General features: G+C 43.8%; 1 protein-coding gene across 4 annotated transcripts; it reads right to left on the bottom strand.

The window, feature by feature from the left end:
• Positions 1-3,454: 3,454 nt before the first annotated feature.
• On the bottom strand, positions 3,455-26,611 carry RNF168 (ring finger protein 168). Of its 4 annotated transcripts, none has more exons than XM_034781804.1 (9): positions 26,459-26,588; positions 22,408-22,562; positions 17,870-17,977; positions 13,870-14,213; positions 10,021-10,097; positions 8,051-8,227; positions 7,236-7,360; positions 5,939-6,026; positions 3,455-5,225 (listed from the first exon to the last, which is right to left on the bottom strand). In XM_034781804.1, exons 4-9 carry the CDS (start codon positions 14,168-14,170, stop codon positions 4,140-4,142), a joined length of 1,854 nt encoding a protein of 617 aa, XP_034637695.1. In that variant the 5' UTR covers positions 14,171-14,213; positions 17,870-17,977; positions 22,408-22,562; positions 26,459-26,588; the 3' UTR covers positions 3,455-4,139. The 4 variants fall into 4 exon arrangements, with proteins under 4 accessions (XP_034637695.1, XP_034637694.1, XP_034637692.1 ...); XM_034781803.1 differs by lacking the exon at positions 22,408-22,562 and adding an exon at positions 25,178-25,345; XM_034781801.1 differs by lacking the exon at positions 22,408-22,562 and having other exon boundaries at positions 26,459-26,593.
• Between the last annotated feature and the right edge of the window lie 562 nt (positions 26,612-27,173).

The following is a 27,173-nucleotide window of genomic DNA, read 5'->3' on the forward strand; positions in this document are numbered from 1 at the left end:
GGGAACAGATGGGCAGGATCCCCTGGGAGAATAACATGAAGGGCAAAGGGGTCCAGGAGAGCTGGCTGTATTTTAAAGAATCCTTATTGAGGTTGCAGGAACAAACCATCCCGATGTGTAGAAAGAATAGTAAATATGGCAGGCGACCAGCTTGGCTAAACAGTGAAATCCTTGCTGATCTTAAATGCAAAAAAGAGGCTTATAAGAAGTGGAAGATTGGACAAATGACCAGGGAGGAGTATAAAAATATTGCTCAGGCGTGCAGGAGTGAAATCAGGAAGGCCAAATCACACTTGGAGTTGCAGTTAGCAAGAGATGTTAAGAGTAACAAGAAAGGTTTCTTCAGGTATGTTAGCAACAAGAAGAAAATCAAGGAAAGTGTGGGCCCCTTACTGAATGAGGGAGGCAACCTAGTGACCGACGATGTGGAAAAAGCTAATGTACTCAATGATTTTTTTGCCTCTGTCTTCACGCACAAGGTCAGCTCCCAGATTGCTGCACTGGGCAGTACAGCATGGGGAGAAGGTGACCAGCCCTCTGTGGAGAAAGAAGTGGTTCGGGACTATTTAGAAAAACTGGACGTGCACAAGTCCATGGGGCCGGATGCGCTGCATCCGAGGGTGCTAAAGGAGTTGGCGGGTGAGATTGCAGAGCCATTAGCCATTATTTTTGAAAACTCATGGCGATCGGGGGAGGTCCCAGATGACTGGAAAAAGGCTAATGTAGTGCCCATCTTTAAAAAAGGGAAGAAGGAGGATCCGGGGAACTACAGGCCAGTCAGCCTCACCTCAGTCCCTGGAAAAATTATGGAGCAGGTCCTCAAGGAATCAATTATGAAACATTTAGAGGAGAGGAAAGTGATCAGGAACAGTCAGCATGGATTCACGAAGGGGAAGTCGTGCCTGACTAACCTAATTGCCTTCTATGATGAGATAACTGGCTCTGTGGATGAGGGGAAAGCAGTGGATGTGTTATTTCTTGACTTTAGCAAAGCTTTTGATACGGTCTCCCACAGTATTCTTGCCACCAAGTTAAAGAAGTATGGGCTGGATGAATGGACTGTAAGGTGGATAGAAAGCTGGCTAGATCGTCGGGCTCAACGGGTAGTGATCAATGGCTCCATGTCTAGTTGGCAGCCGGTTTCAAGTGGAGTGCCCCAAGGGTCGGTCCTGGGGCCGGTTTTGTTTAATATCTTTATTAATGATCTGGAGGATGGTGTGGACTGCACTCTCAGCAAGTTTGCAGATGACACTAAACTAGGAGGCGTGGTAGATACACTAGAGGGTAGGGATCGGATACAGAGGGACCTAGACAAATTAGAGGATTGGGCAGAAAAAAACCTGATGAGGTTCAACAAGGACAAGTGCAGAGTCCTGCACTTAGGACGGAAGAATCCCATGCACTGCTACAGACTAGGGACCGAATGGCTAGGTAGCAGTTCTGCTGAAAAGGACCTAGGGGTCACAGTGGACGAGAAGCTGGATATGAGTCAACAGTGTGCTCTTGTTGCCAAGAAGGCTAACGGCATTTTGGGCTGTATAAGTAGGGGCATTGCCAGCAGATCGAGGAACGTGATCGTTCCCCTTTATTCGACATTGGTGAGGCCTCATCTGGAATACTGTGTCCAGTTTTGGGCCCCACACTACAAGAAGGATGTGGAAAAATTGGAAAGAGTCCAGCGGAGGGCAACAAAAATGATTAGGGGTCTGGAGCACATGACTTATGAGGAGAGGCTGAGAGAACTGGGATTGTTTAGTCTCCAGAACAGAAGAATGAGGGGGGATTTGATAGCAGCCTTCAACTACCTGAAGGGGGGTTCCAAAGAGGATGGAGCTCGGCTGTTCTCAGTGGTGGCAGATGACAGAACAAGGAGCAATGGTCTCAAGTTGCAGTGGGGGAGGTCCAGGTTGGATATCAGGAAAAACTATTTCACTAGGAGGGTGGTGAAACACTGGAATGCGTTACCTAGGGAGGTGGTGGAGTCTCCTTCCTTGGAGGTTTTTAAGGCCCGGCTTGACAAAGCCCTGGCTGGGATGATTTAGCTGGGAATTGGTCCTGCTTTGAGCAGGGGGTTGGACTAGATGACCTCTTGAGGTCCCTTCCAACTCTGATATTCTATGATTCTATGATTCTATGAAGGCTTCTGCACAAGGGCTGAGAAAGCAATAACCTGGGCAAAGGAGCGAAAGGTTTTGTTTTGGGTCTGGTGTTTTTTTGTTTTTAAATGTATCATTTCACTTATTGTCTTTGTTAGACTGAAAAGCTCTTCTGGGAAAGTACCATTTATGCATGTAATACTCATACCATGCTGCTATTGTTATTGTCATAAACATCAGAAGACAAAAAGTCATGCACAGGTTTTTGGCTTGCCCCACTGCTTATGCTTTCCAAAAATTATTTTAAAATGCTGTTTACACCAGGGGTTGTTTCTCAACCAGGGGTCCAGGGCCCCCTGGGAGGCTGTGATCAGGTTTCAGGGGGCCACCAGGCAGGGCCAGTGTTAGATTTGCTGGGACCCAGAGCAGAAAGCTGAAGCCCCACTGTGTGGGGTGAAGCCCAGGACTCCCAGCCCTGCCACCTGGGGCTGAAGCGTGAGCAACTTAACTTTGTGGGGACTCCTGCAGTGTGGGGCCCCAGGCAACTGCCCTGCTTGCTACACCCTAATGCTGGTCCTGGCTTTTATATGCAGAAAAACAGTTGTGGCACTGGCAGGCCATGGAGTTTTTGTAGCATGTTGGGGGGCCTCAGAAAGAAGGTTGAGAACCCCTGGTTTACACCCAAAATTTAAACACAAGTATTTTTAGTCTTCCCTAGGAAAAAAATGGCAAAATAATTAATTCAAGTTACATAGTGATGAAAGCCATTTTAATTGATAGAAAGTCAGAAGAAACAGCAGCTGTATTGTGGCGTGAGAACGTCTCGCACTTAAACCATGAAAAGTGCTTGACCTTAAAGATTAAACTCAGAGCCAAAACACAGTTTTTAGTTTTTGTTTTGGAATTTTTCATTCCAAATACACCCAAACTAACTGTTGTTCAAACAAATGTACAGATCAAAATAGGATCCAAACATTTATTGTAATACTCATCCACTAAAAATGTGAATATACATAGAACAGCTTCATCAGTATTACTGTAGATTAACATTTAGGTTAATATTTGGCAAGTCCAAATAAAATAAAATTGTTGATTTTTGTTTCCTCACAATGCAAACAAAATAGTAAACTGGGAGTTTCAGAGAAGTAACGAGGAGGAAGCAATGTGGGCAAATGAGAACCCTTCATCTATCATTTGTAGCCTGCAATAACTTCTCACAGGCCTGAGGTTTCTCGCATTCTAGACAAACAGCAATTCAGATGAATTATAAAGTTCTGATATTATTTGCTTATTTGAACAAAAATATTTAACATGTACCAAAACAGCAAAGCAGGAGGAAAATGGTTACTGACATAAAGGGATGACAAAAAGAAAGGGTAGTCTTATAACCAGACAAACTAACTCAAAACTGGGAATAAACGTAGTCCTTATTCACACTTGTTGATTCATTAATTATAACTTACTCCAAATTATAGTCTGTTTATCTTGACTTTTCCCGCCCCCTCCCCACCTCTTTTCCGGTCTGGTGATTTTGTAGATTATATACTTTTGATGAAATTCAACATTGTTGTAGAAAAAGTAATGCTAATTTAGCCAATATTTTCAATAGGAATCTATATTACAGAACTGTGAGAGGAAAAGAGTACAATAGACATGGTTAACGGTCATATCTTCACCAGCCAACACTAATCAAGCATGGTGAGGTTAGAGTCCAATCCTTCAACATAACGCACAGCAGCTGTGCTGATGGAGGCCTCTAGTGCTGTAGCCCTGCAGTGAGCAAATAATTGAAGATACAGACTCGTTCTGTATTTAGTTAAGAAATTAACTAAAACTGATAAGGTCTGGAGGAAAGAAAGGCATTAGAGGCTCCTTGGTTCAATAGCACTGTATAATTCTGAGTGCATTTATGCTCTAAATTGATCCTCCTTTAATACAATCAACTTAAAACTAGCTGTTTACAACAAGCTTTATCTGATACAGGGAAGGATACTGCTTTATTTCCCATCCACCCCACTGTGCCTTCATAGTTCTACTGATCTTTTACTTTGAAACAGACCTCTTAAACATCTGAAGGATTGTCTTTTGCTTATGCTTGGTCAACAGTGATTGGATATCCTTTGAGTCACAGCTGTTGACACAGTTCAACACTTTTCCTCCTCTGACACTCGGCAATTTCATCTGGAGGTTGCTGGGAGGCTGCCAGTTCTCATTGTGGGAGCTTCTTCGCGGTTTCCGATGACTCGTTTCAGTCTGGCTCTTGGGAGATGTCGACTCACTTGCCATCTTATTACTACCTGTCCCAGTTGGAGATTCCTCCAGACATGGAGATGCTTTAGGACGCAGAAGGTACTCATCTGGAGAGCCTTTCTTTCGGTTTAATGTCTTTTGCTCCCTGTTTATCTCTCTCTGAAGTTGCAGAGCCAGGAGCCTGTCTTGCTCCTCTTGCTTCCGCCTCTCATAAAGCTGCTTCTCCAAATCTATATGCATTTGCACATTAAGATCATTTACCTTCTCCTCTTGGTCTTCATAAGTTTCTGGAAAAGTTTTCCTCCTTTTATCAATCAAGCATGCATCAACTGCTGATTCAGTTGGAGATTCTTGAGATTTTCTTTTTGGTGTCTCCTTACTGTTCTGTAACACATTTTGTTTCTTTCCTTCAACTGAGCAGTTTGCAGCCACTTCCATGAGATTATGGGATGCATCCCTGTTTTCTAATTTGCCAGATGTCACAGAATCAACTGCTTCCTGAAGAGAAGAGCTAATTTCTGCACATTTTTCAGAGTCTATGTTTTCTGTACATGTAGAGTTATCATTTTCAAAGGCACTTCTGGCTAACTCTCCACTGGAAGAAGAAAGTCCAGTATCAGGCCTTTCCTGTTTTGTGACATTGTGAAGTGCATTTGTAATTTTATCTACCTTATAGTTTGCTCCTGACAGACCTTCCCACTCAATGGGATGAGACCCCACTACAGGAGAGGTATTTAAATAAGTCAGACAGGATTCTAAAAATGAATCCTTAACATTTCTGTCTTGAACAGTGGAGAAAGTTTGTGGAGACAGTGTTGGCATTTCCTCTCTATCCTTTTCTTGCCACATTAAGATGTCATCTTCAGTGTTATTATTTTCCTACAGAAAAGATAAGGCAAAACTGAAAACAAACCGATCAAATACAGCTTGGTGAAAAGTTAATCTTCCATAAACTTTTACTTCTGTTCAGAAATGTTTATTGTCCTCTGAGCTTTTATATAAATAGAAAATTTGATAAAATAAAAAGCAAGCTTCATTTCTGTTGGCTGCATTAGCTCTGAAAGCTAGAGGGTATTAAGCTGGATTCTTTTCTGACCTGTGCACCAACTGTACTATTAACCAAGTCACCATTGTATAATACTTGTTGGGGATGATGCACAAGTCAAAATGTAAACAAGCTTTCCTTCCAGATGCCATATTGAGTTTGCAGTTAGAATATTTTTTTTGGTCAGAAAAGTAGAGGTCTCATACATAAGGAGAAATTACTCCTGCTTAGCAGACCTTAACAGTGAATTTTCTGGCTCCAATACTTGGTATCAGAGAATCAGAATACATATTCAGATCTTGCAATTTTTCACAGAGTAACAAAAATATATTTTGCCTAGTCAGTGATACAGATTGGATGAAATGCTTTCTAAGGCCATTTCTGAAATTCTATTTAAATACAATCTTTACCTTTTTAAGATGACAGTATGTTCATTTTTATGGTTATATAGGTACTTTCAGTCTATATACCCTCAACAAAAAGAAAAGAACATGCAGCTACTAATAAATAGTGCCATATATAACTTCAATATGGAGACGTAGATTACCATAGAAAAGGAGTTATTCCTGCGTTTCTCTGCTTTTTTAGAGAGCGACATTGGTACCGAGGCACAAGGTGGCTTTGGAGATAGATACCTTAAGGAGGAAAAAAAAAAAAAAGCAGCACATATTAAGACAAAACTTTAAGCATCAAATTAAAGTCAGAGTCCTCCATATTTCTCTGAACCTTCAGATCAGTGTAGATGAGTGTCCCACTATTATCTTCCACATTATCCTGTGCTGAAATACTGTAACATTCAGTAGCTTCCCGTTACCATAGATTACTAAAAAAAAAAAAAAAAGAAAAAAAAAGTATGCCAAAAAAGTAATGCAGTTCGCCACTTGAATCCAAAGATTAAACGATAGCTTATTTTACAAATGAAAAAATCATTTACGTATAGTCATTTTGAAGGCGATTTGTTGCATCAACAAGAAACAAATGCTTGGTATTATACTTTCCAAGCCTCCTTGAAGCCAGGAGAAATAGTTCATATTTACTTTAAAAGGCAACAGTGATTACACAGTGTGGCTACCAGCCACAGCTGGAGGACCATAAAGGGTCAAGTTCTCTGATCCTAACTGGAAGACTGGATGGTATACAAGTCTATAAGGACTGAATAACACTTCTCTGAAAAAGTGAACTTAAAAAAGAAAAAAAAAGTTAACAGAAACTGATCTGCCAGGAACAGAACTAAAGTTGAGTAACAAGAGGGGCCACAGTGATTAAATTTAAAGAATATATCAACATAGAATAAATTCAGCCTAAGTAGGCCAATGGGACAACAACAGGATATTGAGGCAGAACACAGTGATCTTAAAGTGAGGTTACAGTCGAAAGAGTCAACTATGCAAAGGCAGCACTCGTTATTCAATAGATCTACCTGTATGTGTCAAATCTTATCTGTTTACTGACATTTTCACTATTTGCCTTGCAGCTACAGGAGAACAAGAATGATTCTATTCTTGGCCATACATCAACAGAATTACTAACTGAGCTCCAACTGCAGAATCTCTATTGCTGTGTCATCTCAGAGGAAGAACACAGCTTGACTTTCAGATTCCAGGTTGAATTTGCTCTCCTGACAATTAGAAAATCCATCTTTTTATCTGTTACCTGAGCAAGTTTGATAAAAAAATAGTTGAGAGAATCAACACAGAATGCCAGTGTGCTCTTTTATGTGGTACTTTTCAAATTTTAGCCACACTTAGTTCTTCCCAAACTAAAAACCATATTTCTCCTTTCACATGCTGTGTATGTTGTGGAAGTGTACCAACAAATCTTGGACAGAAAGGTGGATTACTTACTTTTGGATGTCTCCAGAGTTGCTTGATTTGTTTTTTGTCTTGCATGAACTAATTGGAGATGGGCCAGACGTGCGACTGTTTGCACGTAAAGGAGTGCTGAACATGTGTTCATCAGTAGACTTGTTCTTTAATGACATACAGAAACATACAGAAATTAGACAAAATTGAAAATAAGCGTGCTTCTATACACAGAATTAGTTATTTGCATGAATTCTTTGGAGCTAACAATAAGTATAGATAGGGAACTGCACTCAGCATGCATTAAATTTATCTGGAGGCAGTGGTATCAGGAGAAGAGTTTTTCATTAGTGATAAATTCATTGTTTTTCATTAGTATTACCACAAAATGGCAGGTTATATCAAATACAACAGAGCTATATACATCCCATATCTATATATATTTCAATGGTTAGGATTCTTCTATGTTACTCTTCCTCAAACATTGCCATTGCATTTTCCACTCCCAAGCACAGGCTACAGACATTAACCTCCTCCAAAAAAACATTTTTTAAATGATGGCAGAAGAGAGGAGCTCCTGATATCCAAAAAGGTGGTTACTATGGAGGAGATTTTAAATCAACTACTGGTAAACACTTCAAGTGTATTTTAAAAGTGGAAATTTTTATTTTCTCCTCTCTTTTGTTGGATTTTAAAACATAATGCTCAATAAGTTATTTAAGCATTGAATATTTAATGTTGGGTTCCAATCTAAAATTTGAAGAATTCATAAGGATTTTTGCATATGCTCTGGAAGATATAAAGATCACTAACTTCGAGAAACACACTGCTCTAATGCCCCCTAGAGCTAAACTCACCAAATTGATACTCAGCTCCCATGCCAGCTCTTCATCTTGTTTAAGCTGTTCCTCCATCTCTCTCTGCCTTTCTTCTGCCAGCCTGTGCACTTCTTCTTCCTCTGCTAATAGCCTTTGAATGTACTCCTCACTTGCTTTGCTCTCCTCTTGTTCGTGTGCCCACCTCTCTGCCTTCGCCTATAAGAGAAGTTTTTAAAAGATCTCAAATTAAATTTCAAGTGAACCTGCAGACAACACATTATTACACTAGAACCTCTCTATCTTACACTTCATTAATATGAACATCCCATAATTCACAAAAAGGCACTCTTCATGTTTCTCAGCAAAAATTTAATAGCAGAGTGCTGTGAAACTTCACTAGTAAGACTTCACTAAATTTAGCATATATACAGGATGCAATCTAGTATACTATTAAGTATTAAAGCTTCAGTAATCAAAAGAATCGAGTACACTAATGAGCTACCTTTTGATTCTTAGAAAACTGCATTTGTAAACTTGCTAATCTGCAAGATTCAGTGACTTGCAAAGGGTCTCCCAGTGAGTGTGAAAAGGTTACTTACCTGTAGCTAGAATTCTCCAACTACGTGTATCTACAGAGAACCTTGAGAAAAACATGTGCCCTTGATACAGCAGACTGGAAACCATCCATATTGCAATGACTGCTGAAGCTGTTCGTTCTCTCATACAGCTAATCATTTAATGCAGGGATATGGAAGACGGAATAGCACTCATCTCTTTCAATTCCTTTCTAACCCTTTAGAGCATCAAAAAAACTAACATAGTAGGGTGGGTGAGTATGGCTCTCTTGATGCAATATACTGAGAACTCCAGTTATAGGTTAAAATCTTTTTTTCCTTTAGGAATTACCTCTCCAGACTTTCTTTCTTTGGAGATCAGCCAGCAGAAACCACCCCAGTCAGACTAAAGGCATTGTGATTGTTCTGCATTACCTTGACTACAGACTGGAAAAGCTTGAACTATAGAGTGGAGGTGTAGAAGTGGCCGAGGGAGGAATGTTTTAAGGTGCTCATGAGTGTCTGACCCTGGCAAACCCTCGCAGGGCTCTGGGCCAAAGATCGGTGGAGTGGGAGGGCCCAGGCTCCCCTACCACCCTCTAACCACTAGGCGCCATCTCTTTCAAGTGCCAGCCATTACAACCCTTTTCCATTCTTCCATCAATGTCAGCCTTGACATGCCTATAATCTCCTTCCACACGTGCTGTAAGAGGAAGGTCACACATGATCACTCAACTTCCTTGTTACCGTAATGAAAAACAATGCAGCCACCAGGAAAAGGTAGTACAAAAGCATTCAGACATTGGTTCAAATTGAAAATCTATAAGCATTATTAGTACCATGTTTAATTCCATTTAGAAGGGTCCTAAAGTAGAGAGTAAAAAAGAAGCAAGTGATCAAATAATTCCTGCACTGATCCTGACAATTTGTGGTTGAACAAGAGCATGTCTTTAGAGAAACATCTAATATTTATTGAAAGATGAAGAGTGAGAATTAGTCACATTCCTTGGTAAACTATTCCAATGGTCACCTACACTGACTTAAAATTGTACACCTTATTTCTTGTTTGAATTTTTATAGCTTTGACTTCCAGACGTTTGATATTGTTATGCCCTTGTGTGCTATATTAAAGAGCCCAGTAGTATCAAATGCCCTCTCCCTGGGTAGCTTCTTGTACATCATGATCAAGTCACCTCTTAATCTTCTCTTTAATAAGAAAAACTGAACTCAATTCTCTCACTGTAAGGTGTGTTATCAAACCTCAAACCATTCTTGTAGCTCTTTCCTCTTCAATTTTCCATTACAGCACTAAACTTACTTTCTATTTTAAAAGAAAGAAAGAGGAAAGTTATTCTAATTAAATAGTCAAATACTGGAGTCATTCTATACATACAAGATTCAAATAAATCCATACTCAAGGCAGTTACTACTTTAAACAGGATTTTCTAGACTTACCTTGCTAATCTCTGCCTCATATTCCTGTCTCAGTTCCCCAGGCTTGCTTAGCTGATGCAGTGGTTGGGATATACAAACTAATCCAGAGAAAAAGAGAAGGGGAGTGTGGGGAAAACAAAATGATCACTTTAAATAGCTCAGATTTGTATAGATTCTTTTCATACCACAGCCCATTACAATTTCATATTATCCTAGTTTAACTTAAACCTAAAACATGCAGAACACAACCATATCCAAGATTGCACCTTAACTCAATTGTGTCCACCTAGTGGGAACATGCAGTATGTTCCAATTCACTGAGAAAGCAAATGCATCTCTCAATCACTTCCAGCTTCCCTCACCCTCTATGAGGAAAATGACCAGGCTTCCTTACACTGTAGGATAGTGCAGCATGAAATGTAAAAATCTTAAAAGCTGACCTTCAAAGGAGGGGAAAAAAAAGTCTGTACTCTCTTTTGTTCTTTATAGTATATAAACAGCCTGAAATGTGTGCTGCTCTGTTGCTTTGAAGCTATTTAACAGGATTCTCACTCTTGGGTGTAAAAAATTCTTGACAGGATAGAACTCTCAAAGCTAATGTGTTGCAGGGCTTCACCTCCACATATCAACAGAGGGAACATTCCCATCCTGGACTGGCAGTGACACAGTTCACTGGTGTCCTCAGATGTCAGTTTCTTTTTCAAACAAATGGAAGAAATTTATCAATTCACAGCTGTACAAATAAAGCCACTCAAACTCTGATGATGCCACAGCACAACTGGTTGCTGAGTTCTGTGACTTTATCTTCACACACAACTATTTCAAATCTGATGACAATATATACCTCCAGACCAGTGGCACCGCTATGGGCGCCCGCATGGCCCCACAATATGCCAACATTTTTATGGCTGACCTGGGACAACGCTTCCTCAGCTCTCGTCCACTCATACCCCTTCTCTACCTATGCTACATTGATGACATCTTCATCATCTGGACCCATGGGAAAGAGACTCTGGAAAAATTTCACCATGATTTCAACAGCTTCCACCCCATCATCAACCTCAGCCTGGACCAATCTACACAGGAGGTCCACTTCCTAGACACCACGGTGCAAATAAGTGATGGTCACGTTAACACCACCCTATACCAAAAACCCACCGACCTTCATGCCTCCAGCTTCCATCCCGGACACACCACACGATCCATTGTCTACAGCCAAGCACTGAGATTCAACCATATCTGCTCCAATCCCTCAGACAGAGACCAACACCTACAAGATCTTCACCAAGCATTCTCAAAACTACGATACCCGCATGAGGAAATAAGGAAACAGATCAACAGAACCAGACGTGTACCCAGAAGCCTCCTACTGCAAGACAAGCCCAAGAAAGAAACCAATAGAACTCCACTGGCCATCACATACAGTCCCCAGCTAAAACCTCTCCAACGTATCATCAGTGATCTACAACCCATCCTGGACAACGATCCCTCACTTTCACAGGCCTTGGGTGGCAGGCCAGTCCTCGCCCACAGATAACCCGCCAACCTGAAGCATATTCTCACCAGCAACCACACACCGCACCATAGTAACTAACTCAGGAACCAATCCATGCAACAAACCTCGATGCCGACTCTGCCCACATATCTACACCAGTGACACCATCACAGGACCTAACCAGATCAGCCACAACATCACCGGTTCATTCACCTGCACGTCTACCAACGTAATATACGCCATCATATGCCAGCAATGCCCCTCTGCTATGTACATCGGCCAAACTGGACAGTCCCTATGTAAAAGGATAAATGGACACAAGTCAGATATCAGGAATGGCAATATACAAAAACCTGTAGGAGAACACTTCAACCTCCCTGGACACACAATAGCAGATTTAAAGGTAGCCATCTTGCAGAAAAAAGCTTCAGGACCAGACTTCAAAGAGAAACTGCTGAGCTTCAGTTCATATGCAAATTTGACACCATCAGCTCAGGCTGAAACAAAGACTGTGAATGGCTAGCCAACTACAAAAGCAGTTTCTCCTCCCTTGGTGTTCACACCTCAACTGCTAGAAGAGGACCTCATCCTCCCTGATTGAACTAACTTCGTTATCTCTAGCCTTACTCACTCTTGCTTGCATATTTATACCTGCCCCTGGAAATTTCCACTACATGCATCCGAAGAAGTGGGTATTCACCCATGAAAGCTCATGCTCCTATACGTCTGTTAGTCTATAAGGTGCCAAAGGACTCTTTGCTGCTCAAACTCTGATGGCAGTGAATGGACAAGTGAGATTCCTGTAAGATTATTATTTTCAAAGAAGCAGAATTAAGCATGACTCCCTCCTTCTTGATGAAGGATATGATGCCCAGATTACTTGTTTGAAATTTCTGGGATATCAGGCTCTGAAAGTTCTCAGAGCACTCAGAACTGTCCTTATTTTGCAAACACTAATGTGCAGGTTTTATCAGTGGAGCAAGTTCATACCATGTGCCTATAATTTTATCACTGCTTGATCTAGTGTGTATTGTTAGTCTTTTTATTAAATGGGACATTTCTTGAGCTACTTACTTTCCAAAAGTAAGAGTCCTGTAATTTCCTTTTTTAAAGATACCATTATTATTATTATTTTTTAAAGCTACCGCTCTTGATTAAGTAGCTTAAGAGATGTCCTATTTAATAAAACATTCTCACTAGATCAGACAGTGATAAAATTATAGGCTCCTGCTCAAACAAACCAATTTGATCTTTTTAAATAAAGAGAGAGAGAGAAACCAGGCCCTTTCAACTGCATAAGGTAAATACAAATATTTCAAGGATACTCTACCATCACAATATATTTTCAAATTTGGCTCTCTCTACACTAATACTTTTAGTCGCAAAACTTTTGTCGGGCAGGGGTTTGAAAAAAAAAAAAACAAAAAACAAACAAACAAAAAAACGCACACCCCTGACCAACATAAGTGTCAGTGGCAGAGCATCTCCTGCTGACACCTACTGCTCCTTGTTTGGGGTGGTTTAATTATGCTGGCATACAGCGGCTACACAGGAGACCTTACTACTGTGCTGCTGTAAGATCTACAGTGTAGACATAGCCTTTGGCTCAGCTAGAGAAAAGACACTGACAGAGTGGGTTATGACAATATCAAAATTACAAACTCTATGTTGTAATAGAATCCTGTTGTACTGCATTCCAGACAGCTGCCCTAATTTGGGAAAGGTGTATAATATCTTATTGAAAGACCATCACTAAAACCAATCTGGGGCCACTGACTCAGAATAAACACTATGGAACAATGGTCTCTACACAAAGGTCTGCAAGGGAGGGGCCCAAACCTGAGAGTCAGATCTGGAGTTTCTGAATTTGAGCACATGGCACAGAGGCCTTATTTAAGAGCTGGGTTCTGCTCTGAAGAAGGGGCTGACAACACATATGGAGGACTTACAGGAGAGGTGGCAGGAGGGACTCTGCCCAGCCTGAAATGCTGATGAACCATGGACTCACAAGGGGTGAACTCAGACTAGGGGCGAGTGCATCTCAATACTTTTGTTATTTTCAAAGATATGTAATGCTGGAGTGCTTTAAGACTAAAAGTTACTGTGGCTAAGGAATTCCTTTGCTAAGCTTGTTTTCTGCCATGTTGTCTTTGAAGAAGTTAAACTGGAAGCCCAGAATACCCACAGTCATGGAGTGTGTGTAAGCAACTACCTTACAAAGGTAGTAGCAAATTACCTTTAATTTACCAGATGATTCAATAATTTAGCTGCGCCAGCAATTATTTTATGATCTCACTTCATGACATCCAAGCTCACTAATACCAATTACTTTCCTACAGCACAAACAGATACAAGAGAAATGTCATTTTACTTACTGTCCTCTTCCAGATCCTGTCCATTAACTCTGCGCTGGCATTCTTCTGGGTAATTCTTTTGAATCCTTTCCCACAGTTCCCAATTGATAAGAGTATTTTTGCGGGCATTATATCGCGCCCAAGAAGAGACCCACCGGCGGCAAAAAGGGCAGTACAAACTTGCCTTCTCTACTGTCAACTGGAAACAAGAGTTACAGAGTGTGTGGTTGCATGGCAGGGTCACTGGCTCCACAAAAATGTCCATGCAGATCTGGCAAAGACAGTCAGTCAAGGAAAGAGGAGCCTCAGATTTCTTTGACATTTTGATTCCAAGCAAAAGAAGGAGGTTAATGCAGCATCAATACCTGCAGCCAAAACAAAAATCACATTTCTTACTTGGTTCTATCAAGAATACAATTTAACACAGAGTTTGAAATGTTTGCTGAATAATGTATAAAAAGGCTTGAGCTATCAAAATGTATGCTTAATCAGCTATTTCTGTTCATCATCCCCAAGATTCCAGATTTGCAGAGTAAATTAGAAATCCTTCTCAAAGTCATTTACTATCCTGAAATGACTAAGACTACATCAGCAATCCATGTTACACAAAATGCTTGGAAACAAACTGCAAAGTTTTGAAAAAATCCTGAATGCTCTATTATAAAATTCCAAAGTGTGGGGGGGGGGGGAATGTATGCAGGGCTTGAAAATTTACATGCATTCACTAGCTAGGGTGAAAAATACCTTTCCCAACACACCCCTTTTCTCCTACAAAGATATGCCCCTTGCAAGCCACTTGTGGGATGGGGAGTATGCTTAACACGCAGGTGAAAAGCCAAGCCCATTGGCCCTATTTCCCCAGCCCGTCAGTTCAGGAACAGGGAAGGTATTGGGATTTCTACCAGGGTGATTCTTTTAATTAAATGGCAGATGAAATTCAATGTTGATAAATGTGTGGAAGCAGAGAAAGATAAAGCATCTGACTTGCTATACCTAAACAAATAGTGAGATCTCTGTTTTTCTCCGACAATTGCAAAGTAATGCATATTGGAAAACATAATCCCAACTACACATACAAAATGATGGGATCTAAATTAGCTATTACTAGGGCCCAACCAAATTTATAGCTATGAAAAATGATTAACGGACTGTGAAATATGATCTCCCCTGTGAAATCTGGACCCTAGCCAGCAGCTAGGGCTGTGCAGGGCTCCAGATGTTCCCCCACCAGGGATTGAAACAACTTCTTCCCCTGCAGGGCCGCTCCCAGGGAAGGTCAGACACACCTCTGGGATTCTCTCCAGCTGCAGGAAGCACCACAGCTCCAGCTGTTACACCCCTCCTCCCTGCCCAAGAGGCTGCAGTTCTAGCTGTCACACACACACCCACACACCACCCAGGGAGGCTGCAGTTCCAGCTGTCACCATCCCCCGCCTAGGGAGGCTGTGGCTCCAGCTGTCACTCCTCTGTGTGGAGAGGCTGCAGCTCCAGCTGTCAGCCCGCCATGGGGGAGGCAAACTGCCAGAACCAGACCAATGGAAACTCACCCCCCAATACCGTGCAACCCTCACTTCTTTGCTGCTGCTGCTGGTGGTGGCTTTAGAGATGGGTGCCCAGGCAACAGCCTTCTTCACTGGTTGCCCAGCTCTGAAGGCAGTGCTCCTGCCAGCAGCAGGGCAGAAGTAAGGGTGGCAATCCCATGATCCCCCTACAATAGCCTTGCGACACCCCCTCCCCAACCGCCTTTTGGTTTGGGACCGCCACGGTTACAACACCGTGAAATTTCAAATACAGTAACTCCTCGCTTAATGTTCCTGAAAAATGCTACTTTAAGCAAAATGATGTTAAGCGAATCCAATTTCCCCATAAGAATTAACGTAAACAGAGGGGATTAGGTTCCAGGAAAAAAAAATTTCAACAAACAAAAGATTTTTATTTACACACACACACACACACACAATAACTTTTAAACAATTTAATACTGTACACAGCAATGATGATTGTGAAGCTTGGTTGAGCTGGTGAAGTCAGAGGGTGGAATATTTCCCAGGGAATGCCTTAGTGCTGAATGATGAACTAGCACTCGGCTGAGCCCTCAAGGGTTAACACGCTGTTGTTAATGTAGCCTCACACTCTACAAGGCAGCACGAATGGAGGGAGGGCAGACAGCATGGCAGAGAGAGACAGAGACACACACAGTGTGTGTGTGTGTGTGTGTGTGTGTGAGTGAGAGAGAGAGAGAGGCGCATTGCCCCTTTAAGTATGCTGACCCCACTCTAAGTACACTGCCTTTTTAAGTAGATAAGCAAGTTGAGACAGCAGCTGCAGCCAGCAAGCGCCCTCTGTCCTGAGCCCTGTTGTGTCCCTCCCCTGCTCTGTGGAGATGGGGTAAAGGAGCAGGAGATGGGTGGAGGGGGACACCCTGACATTAGCACCCCTCTTCCCCCTGCACAACAAGCAGGAGACTCTCGGGAGCAGGTCCAAGGCAGAGGGCAGGCAGGAGCAGCACACCGCAGTGGGGGGGAGGGACAGCTGAACTGCCTGGCAATTGATAGCCTGTTGGGTGGCTACTGCACAAGGAACTTAGGGGAATGGGGAGCTGATGGGGGGCTGCCAGTCCACCCTGGTTCCAAGCCCCCATCAACTAGCTCCAACGGGCTGCTCTTCCTACAAGCAGTGTACAAAGCAGGCGGGTGCCAAACAACGTTATAAGGGAGCATTGCGCAACTTTAAACGAGCATGTTCTCTAATTGATCAGCAACGTAACAATGAAACAACGTTAACTGGGATGACATTAAGTGAGGAATTACTGTATAAACACCTGAAAATGTGAAATTGACTAATTTTAAACAAACACACAGGCTCTGAAATTGACCAAAATGAACCTTGAATTTGGTAGAACCCTAATAATAAGACTGTAACTATCATAAAGCCACTATATAAATCCATGGTACACCCACATCTTGAATACTGCATACAGTTCTAGTTGCCTCATCTCAAAAAAATACATTTTAGAAAAGGCACAGAAAACTGCAACAAAAATGCTTAAGTGTATAGAACAACTTTCACCTAAGGAGATATTAAAAAGACTGGGACTATTCAGCTTGGAAGAGATGACTAAGAGGGTGTATGATACATCAAGGGTTCTCAAATTGGGGGGGGGGGGGTCACAAGGTTATTACGTGGGGGTCGCAAGCTATCAGCCTCCACCCCAAACCACACTTTGCCTCCAGCATTTATAAAAATGTTAAATATTAAAAAATGTGTTTTTATTTATAAGGCGGGGGGAGTGTTGCACTCAGAGGCTTTCTGCGTGAAAGGGGTCACCAATACCAAAGTCTGAGAACCACTGAACTAGTAGGACTATATATTTGAAGCCACCTATTCCACACCATTATTGGAAAAGATGAGCATTCTCTCCTCCCTCTTGCTGTATTTCCAAGTTTCTAGCTGATGAGGTTGGTGATGGGGAACATTTCCAATACTGTACATATTTTCCAGCCTCTGGGTTGGGGTCCTCTTTCTCAATCAACACCTCCATTAACTGCATCATGAAATTAGTCCATTCTTGTCTGTTTAACTGTTACCGACATGATTCTGAACACTAGTAAAGAAAACTGACAATAGTCTGGTCAGATTTTACTGATTTCATCTGGCAAAGCTCCGAACAGAAGCATAGGCAATGGGATTATTGGTAGACTTAGGGAAGCAACACTATATCTAAGACATGTTTGGAATGTCATTTTCACAACTATAGAGAATACTTTATTTTGCAAAGTTTAGGGAACTCTCCTTGCTCAAGAAAGCTGGACGACTTTAAGTGAGGAGTTACTGTACAGGACCTCAGTTTTATCATCACCTGAAGTTAACCTTCAATATTGTTCTGTAGATCAACAGTGGTTCTTGCTCAAAAAGATAGTGTACTTGCATTCATCTGGTTGACTAACCTAGGGCTAAAAAGCTGAAATGAAGTAATCAAAACTGAAAAGCCTGAAAAAAAGTGAAATGATATGCTGCATATCTTTTGTTGTCCAATATGATTTTGTGATACTTTTATGGACCATCCCATACCTTCCTCATAGCATTTTCTGTCTGCTCTAGTAGTACCATGAAATACATTTCACAGGCCCTGATTTAAAACAAACAAAACATATAGATAACTGATACTCAGACTAAGGCTCAGGAGCACAAGCAGCTCTCCTACACCTCTGTGCAGCACATGATATTAAAGCACCATGTGATTTAATTATTAACCAATCAGGATGCACTTTTACTATGTTATTAACCAATTGCAGTTGATAAAATAATAACTTGGTCAGACATTTAGTTGTGAGAAAATATATCTATATATTAAAAATAGTAAATAAAATTCACACTACAGTGGCTCTTTTGGGTAATGCTGATTTCTAATTTGGCTCCTGAACCACTGAAGTCGGAGTATCACTGATATAGATCAGAGCAGAACAAGTGACAATATATAATAATGAATACGTATTTTGTAAATGCTCCAAGTTACAAAAGCTTAAGTTTAAGAAAGCTCTCCCAATGATCTCCTCAGAAATACAGGGAACATTTATACAGGTAATAGTTAACCCGTTCAGCTTGGATCCAGGACACTCTGGCAACTAAAAAGGAGCAGGTAGAGACTGTTGGAGTATGCAGTCCAATAACCAAGCTTTGGACATTCTGGGATGCATGCTATGAAATGCAGCACTCACTTTCAGAAAACATTATTTCAAAGACATGGAATGGACAACGATGGAAGAGACTACCGACCACCTGACCAGGATGGTGATAGTGACTGCGAAATGCTCAGGGAGATTAGAGAGGTTATAAAAATAAAAAACTCAACAATAATAGGGGATTTCAACTATCCCCATACTGACTGGGTATATGTCACCTCAGGAGTGGATGCAGAGATAAAGTTTCTTGACACCTAAAATGACACCTTTCTTGGAGCAGCTAGTCCTGGAACCCACAGGATGAGAGGCAATTCTTGATTTAGTCCTAAGTGGAGCACAGGATCTGAACCGCTTGGCTAGAAGTGCCACCAGGGCTTAAAAAAAAAAAAAGTAAAAGAAGCAGTGAGAGGCAAAAAGGCAGCCTTTAAAAAGTGGAAGTTAAATCCTATTGAGGAAAACAGAAAGGAGCATAAACTGTGGCAAGTGAAGTGTAAAAATATACACCTCTACCTCGATATAACGCTGTCCTCGGGAGCCAAAAAAATCTTACCGCATTATAGGTGAAACAGTGTTATATTGAACTTGCTTTAATCCACCGGAGTGCGCAGCCCCGCCCCCCCGGAGCACTGCTTTACCCTGTTATATCCAAATTCATGTTATATCAGGTCGCATCATATCGAGGTAGCGGTGTAATTAGGAAGGCCCAAAAATAATTTGAAGAACAGCTAGCCAAAGACTCAAAAAGTAAGAACAAAACATTTTTTAAGTATATCAGAAGCAGAAAGCCTGCTCAACAATCAGTGGGGCTACTGGACGATCAAGATGCTAAAGGAGCACTCACGGAAGATAAGGCCATTGCAGAGAAACTAAATGAAATCTTTGCATTCGTCTTCATGGCTGAGGATGTGAGGGAGATTCCCAAACCTGAGCCATTCTTTTTAGGTGACAAATCTGAGGAACTGTCCCAGATTGAGGTGTCATTAGTCAAGGTTTTGGAACAAACTGTTTAATTTAACAGTAAGAAGTCACCAAGACCAGATGGTATTCACCCAAGAATTCTGAAGGAACTCAAATATGAAATTGCAGAACTACTAACTGTGGTATGTAACCTATCATTTAAATGAGCTTTTCTACCAGATGACTGGAGGATAGCTGATGTGACACCAGTTTTTTTAAAAGGCTCCTGAGGTGATCCCAGCTATTACAGGCCAGTAAGCTAACTTTAGTCCCAGGCAAATTGGCTGAAGCTATATTAAAGAACAGAATTGTCAGATTTCAGAGTAGCAGCCATATTAGTCTGTATCCGCAAAAAGAACATGAGTACTTGTGGCACCTTAGAGACTAACAAATTTATTTGAGCATAAGCTTTTGTGGGCTACAGCCCACTTTGTCAGACACATAGATGAACATAATTTGTTTGGGAAGAGTCAACATGTTTTTTGTAAAGGGAAAAAATGCCTCACCAATCTGAATTCTTTGAGGGGGTCAACAAGCATGTGGACAAAGGTGATGCAGTGGATATAGCGTACTTAGATTTTCAGAAAGCCTTTGACAAGGTCCCTCAGCAAAGGCTCTTAAGGAAAGTAAGCGGTCATGGCATAAGTGGGAAAGTCCTTTCGTGGATCAGTAACTGGTTAAAAGATAGGAAAGAAAGGGTAAGAATAAATTGTCAGTTTTCAGAATGGAGAGGGGCAAATAGTGATGCCCCCCAGGGGTCTGTAATGTGGCCAGTACTGTTCAACATATTCATAAATGATCTAGGAAAAGGGGTAAACAGTGAGGTGGCAAAATTTGCAGATGATACAAAACTACTTAAAATAGTTAAGTCCAAAGCAGACTGCAAAGAGCTACAAAAGGATGTCTCAAAGCTGGGCGACTGGGCAACAAAATGGCAGATGAAAGTCAACTAAATTCAATGTTGATAAATGCAAAGTAATGCACATTGAAAACATAATCCCAACTATACATATAAAATGATGGGGTCTAAATTAGCTGTTACCATTCAAGAAATTGATATGTATCAAAAAAGTATTCTTGCCAGCAAGTTAAAGTAGTATGGATTGGATGAATGGACTATAAGGTGGATAGAAAGCTGGCCAGATCATCGGGTAGTGATCAACGGCTCGATGTCTAGTTGGCAGCCGGTATCAAGTGAAAAGCTCCAAGGATCAGCATCTTCATTAATGATCTGGATGATGGGATGGATTGCACCCTCAGCAAGTTTGCAGATGACACTAAGCTGGAGGGAGATGCAGATAGGGTCCAGAATGATCTAGACAAATTGGAGGATTGGGCCAAAAGAAATCTGATGAGGTTCAGCAAGGACAAGTGCAGAGTCCTGCACTTAGGATGGAAGAATCCCATGAACTGCTACAGTCTGGGGACCAACTGGCTAAGCAGCAATTCTGCAGAAAAGGACCTGGGGATTACAGTGTATGAGAAGCTGGATATGCGTCAACAGTGTGCCCCTGTTGCCAGGAAGGCTAACGGCATATTGGGCTGCATTAGCAAGAGTGTTGCCAGCAGATTGAGGGAAGTGATTATTCCCCTCTATTCGGCACTGGTAAGGCCACATAGAATCAATCATAGAATATCAGGGTTGGAAGGGACCTCAGGAGGTCATCTAGTCCATCCCCCTGCTCAAAGCAGGACGAATCCCCAACTAAATCATCTGGATTACTGCGTCCAGTTTTGGGGCCCCCACTACAGAAAGGATGTGGACAAATTGGAAAGAGTCCAGAGGAGGGCATCAAAAATTATTAGTGGGCTGGGGCACATGACTTATGAGGAGAGGCTGAGGGAACTGGGGTTATTTAGTCTGCAGAAGAGAAGAGTGAAGGGGGATTTGATAGCAGCCTTCAACTACCTGAAGGGGGGTTTCAAAGAGGATGGAACTAGGCTGTTCTTAGTGGTGACACATCACAGAACAAGGAGCAATGGTCTCAAATTGTGGTGGGGGAGGTCTAGGTTGGATATTAGGAACAACTATTTCACTAGGAGGGTGGTGAAGCACTGGAATGGGTTACCTAGGGAGGTGGTGCTATCTCCATCCTTAGAGGTTTTTAAGGCCTGGCTTGACAAAGCCCTGGCTGGAGTGATTTAGTTGGGGTTGGTCCTGCTTTGAGCAGGGGATTGAACTAGATGACCTCCTGAGGTCTCTTCCAACCCTAATGTTCTATGATTCTATGATGTTGGAGTCATTGTGGGTAGTTCTCTGAAAACATCCACTCTATGTGCAGCAGCAACCAAGAAAGCTAACAGAGTTGGGAATCATTAGGAAAGGGATAGATAATAAGATAGAAAATATCATATTGCCTCTACATAAATCCATGGCACACCCATATCTTGAATATCGCATGCAGATCTGGTCCTCCCCCCCATCCCCCCCATCTCAAAACAGATATTGGAATTGGAAAAGGCTCAGAAAAGGGCAACAAAAATTAGGGGTATGGAACGGCTTCCATATGAATACAGATTAAGACTGGGACTTTTCAGCTTGGAAAAGAAACAACTAAGAGGGATATAATAGAGGTTTATAAAATCATGACTGGTGTGGAGAAAGTAAACGAGGAAGTGTTATTTACTCCTCATAACACAAGAACTAGGCATCATCAAATGAAATTAATGGGCAGCAGGTTTAAAACAAACAAAGGAAGTATGTCTTCACACAACACAGTCAATCTGTGGAACTCTTTGCCACAGGATGTTGTGAAGGCCAAGACTATAACAGGGTTCAAAAAAGAACTAGATGAATTCATAGAGAACAGGTGCATCAATGGCTATTAGCCAGGGATGCAAACCACGCTCTGAAGTGTCCCTAGCCTCTGTTTGCCACACGCTGGGAATGGGCAACGGGGATGAATTACTTGATGATTACCTGTTCTGTTCATTTCCTCTGAAGCACCTGGCATTGGCCACTGTTGGAAGACAGGATACTGGGCTAGATGGACCATTTGTCTGATCCAGTATGGCCGTTCCTACATTCTTAAGTGCAAAAGATAATCTGCCAAATCTGCTGGGCCTCTTTTCATTCTATGATATACAAGGAGAATATAAGAATATATAAGAACCTGAAGAATCCCTACACTACCATTAGAACAGCACTGGAAAGCCCCTAGGGCAGTGGTTCTCAAACTTTTGTACTGGTGACCCCTTTCACACAGCAAGCCTCTGAATAAATTAAAAAAATTTTTTTATCTTAAACATTATAATAAATGCTGGAGGCAAAGCGGGGTTTGGGAGTGGAGGCTGACAGCTCGCGACCCCCTGAGGGGTCACAACCCCCAGTTTGAGAACCCCTGGCCTAGACAGTCCATAGGTCTTTCTGTGGTACTCTCAGCTATTTCACTTTTGTACACACTGACAGAAACAATGTATTGTGAGCCTCAAAGCTTCACATCATATTAAATGTGAATTGTTATAATTGGCTTAAGCCTCTTCAAGCTGGTGAAAAGCTTATACCAGTGAGCAAGGTCACTGTCTCCTATCATTTGATTCTCCCTTTGTTAAAGGAAACAGATTTTGTATGTTTTTTGTAGTAAACAGGGCTGCATTCAAGTTACCTGGCTCCATCATCAATTTCTCCTCCTATCTGTAATAACCTGCAAGACCCCAAGTCTTTGACTAACTGCTCGGGTCAAAAGGAGTAATAGAATGCTCAAAAAATGATGAGAAGAAAGGAAAAATAAGGTCGGAAGATTGTGCAAAACCTTCCCTGATGTGATGCCAGTGCACTTGGCACTGCACAAAGAATGCAGCCCTGGCTCCATAGATTATAATCTAAATCAGAAAAATAACTCAGCTTTGACTCAATACATAGTCTCACAGTGGCACTGATTAAAAATCCAAAAGTAGAATAACCAATAGAAGGCTTCAAAGAAGACATTTTAAGGAAGAATCAGAAAACAAAGGGAAGTAGTAGCTTGGCACATAAGGAGAGAGGAAGAGTTTTCTGAGTAAACGGAAGCTTAAAAGAGAGGGAATACAAGGAAAGGAAAGTTGCTGTGCTGGGACTTGAAGAAAATAAGCTTGAACTTGATGCAGAATGTGAGAAAAGGACAGTGAACAGGGAAGTGACACAATCAGAGCAATGAAAGAAGTGTAATTTTCACAGCAGCATTTTATACAGACTGGAGGTGAACAAGGTTAAGTCTGGTGTGGAGACTGTAGCAGATGATGCAAGGGATAACCAACACACGGACAAGGGCTCTAACAGTAGGTGTTGAAAGCGACAAAGAGTCCTGTGGCATCTTATAGACTACCAGAAGTATTGCAGCATAAGCTTTCATGGGTGAATAACCACTTCATCAGACGCATGTAGGTGTTAAAAGATTTGAGAGATGTTGTAAAGGAGCTTAGCTTTAAGGATACAAATACAAATATTTTGGGGACTGTTCATTTTTTTAACAGGAGAAATAACTTATTTGATCTTTTAAGTGCAAGCTGTATTTTATGTTCACGCTTCAATAGTTGAGCAGAGTTGTTGGTAACTATTCAGTTGATTCATTTACAGAAGACAGGCTTTAAGAGGAGTGTATGCACATGTTGCCATTACAGTGACTGAACTATTCAGTGCCAGGATACCTGAATAAATGGACTCTCTTTTCATTAATATTTAAATGGTCAAAGCAAGAGAAAAGACAATCTAGTTTTGGATTTATAAGGATTTTTCTATAAAAAGCACAGCTGTGTATCCGGTATGATGTTCAGATTTACAGGTGTAAGGCACAGAGGGGCACTTATACCACAGCACTGAGGGCTGCATTGGCATCTCACCAGCAGCTGGGGGTCCGCTTTGCATTTTTCAGAACAAGCACTTGCCTGTATTTTTGCCCACATGAATAAGAATGGGATTTCAGCAGTTACCCATTCCCCCCTCAACTGCTCCTCTTGGCCCCCCCCATGCAGGGCCTCCTTCCCCCAACCTCAAAGTGAAGTAGGGTTGCCAACTTTTTAACAGCACAAATTCGAACACCCTTGCCCTGCCCCTGAGCCCCACCCCTTCTCCAAGGCCCTGCCCCCAACTCACTCCATCTCCTCCTTCCTCCCCCATCACTCAACTCTCCCCCACCCTCACTCACTCGCTCATTTTCACTGAGCTGGGGCAGGGGGCTGGGGTGTGGAAGGGGGCGAGGGCTCCAGCTAGGGGTGCAGGCTCCAGGGTAGGGCCAGAAATGAGGGGTTCAAAGTGCAGGAGGGGGCTCTGGATGGTGGGACCAGGGATGAGAGGTTTGGGGTGCAGAAGGGGGCTCCACGCCGAGGCCAGGGGCTCGGAATGTGGGAGGGGGCTCCGGGCTGAGGCAGGGGGTTGGGGTGTGGGAGGGGGCTATGGGGGTGTTCCAGGGTGGGGCCAGAAATGAGGGATTTAGAGTGCTGGAGGGGGCTTAGGGCTGGGGCAGGGTGTTGGGGCACAGGAGAGGGTGCGGGCTCCAGGAGGGGACTCAGGGCTAGGGCAAAGGTGCGGAAGGGGGCACAGGCTCCAGGAAGAAGTTTGGGTGCGAGAGGTGGCTCTGGGCTGAGGTGCAGGAGATGGTGTGGGGTACGGGCTCTGGGAAGGAGTTTGGGTGCAGGAGAAGGCTCAGAGCTGAGGTAGGGGTTGGGATGCAGTAGAGGGTTCAAGGTTCAGGCTCCGGGCAGGCAGCACTTACCTTAGGAGGCTCCCCGGAAGCAGTAACATGTTCCTTGGCTACTAGGCATAGGGGCAGCCAGGGAGCGCTGCACAGTGCGCACTGCCTCCACCTGCAGGCAGCTTTGGCCACAGTTCCCAGCCAATGGGAGTTGTAAAGCCAGTGCTCAGGACATGCCTGTCCCTCCACCTAGGAACCAGACGGACATGTCGCCGCTTCCGGGAGCTGCGTGGAACCGGGTAGGGAACCTGCCAGCCAGGGCCATCTCTACCAATTATGGTGCCCTACACAGTCCGAGCACTTGCTTTCCCTCCCCTCCCCTCTGAGGCTGCGCTCAAGGCCTGGGGGACAGGGAGACAGGAGCTGTGGGGGGCCACTTTGGGGGGCTCCACAGGCCCAGAATGGCCCAGAGGATTAGCAGGGGGCCTGGCGCGGGCAGCAGAACAATCCGGCATCAGTCCGCTCCGCTCCCCCCACCCCAGCCGCTTGGGGGAGGGGGACGAACCCCCCCCCCCCCGCACTCACTGGCGAGAAGCGGAGCAACGCAGCTGGGAGCTGGTGGAGTGGAGAGGGCTGGGGCCGGGTTGCTCTGCTTCCCACCTGCTGGTGAGTGTGGGTCAATGGGGGAAGAGGTGGAATGGGGGCAGGCCAGGAGCAGAACGGGGGGGGGGGCAGCAGGGGGATAAGGGCTGGCTGCCAGAGCTGCTGCCATGTATGCAGCATGCAGCTGCCTAGGGCACCATGAAATTTGGGGCAATATTGTGCATATGCCTAGGGATGGCCCTGCTGCCAACCCTGCACCAACTGGACTTTTAATGGTCCACTCAGCAGTGCTGACCACCAGGGCTAGCTTTATGAACTGCGGGGCCCAATTCAAATACCCAGGAGCACTTCGGCTGTGGGGGGGTCCGCTCCAGGTCTTCCTGAAGGACCCCTGCCACCAAAATGCTACCAAAGACCCAGAGCAGACCCCCCCCCCCGCCACCGCCACTGCCAAAGTGGCGCCGAAGACCCAGGTGAGTAAAAATACTTTAAAAAGGCACCTAAGGCACAGGGCCCAATTTCGGGGAATTGGCCTAAAGCCAGCTCTGCTGACCAGAACCACCAGGGTCTCTTCTCAACTGGGCTTTCTGGTCAAAAACCGGGCACCTGGCAACCTTAGCAACGGCTCCAGGGCCCAGAGCCCTCTTCCCCCAGGTCCCCAGTGCAGGGGCCCAGAGACCTGTTATCCCCAGGAAACAGCATAAGCTGGGTCAGAGGCCTCCACTATCCGCCGCCCCAGAGCTACAGCCTGATACTCACCGCCCGCCTCAGCCCGAAGCTGCACGACCGCAACGGATTCTTACCCCTCTCTGGGGGTCAACCAACTGACGTCATCACGTCAGGCGCGCGCGATCCGCACTTCCGGATCCCGCCGCTACCCGCCCACCCTTGGCGCGCCGGAGGGCGGGAGCCGCGGCCTGGCTTCCAGAAGCGTCTCACTCTGCGGCCGCCTCTCGGCAAGGGCGGGATGAAGGAAGAAGAGGCCAGGGCTGTTGAGGGCCGGGCCCCGCCCTCTGCTTGCCTGGCTTCGGACGCCCAGCCCCGTGACAGGGCCTGGCCTGGCTGGCCCTGCCCTCGCCTCGTCTTGCCTTGGCGGCGAGCAGAGACTCTCATTCCAGGCAGGGCGGGCCCCAGGAAAGGGAACGCGGGGAGACGACGCGGGGCTGTTAGGCGCCGCTCGTGGGTCGGAAGCCTGCCCCCCGGCCGGCCGTGCCTGCTGCCGGGAGAGGCCTGGGCGCGGCTGGGAGCTACCTGCTGGGGAGGCACATCTGAAGGTGGCGGCTGCTGTTTGACAGGAATTCCCCTTCCTACACCCAGTCTGGGCCCTTAGCCTGCTCTGACACTGCTGGCCGGGGGGAGCGGAAGCCAGGCTATAGCTTGATTTTAGTCAGGCTTTTGGCGCAATCTCTCATGATATAATAAACCGACCAGGGAAACGTGGGCTAGGTGAAATTACTATAAAATGGATGTGTAA

The sequence above is a fragment of the Trachemys scripta genome, chromosome 9 (assembly GCF_013100865.1).
Source record: "Trachemys scripta elegans isolate TJP31775 chromosome 9, CAS_Tse_1.0, whole genome shotgun sequence".
Lineage (NCBI taxonomy): Eukaryota > Metazoa > Chordata > Testudines > Emydidae > Trachemys > Trachemys scripta.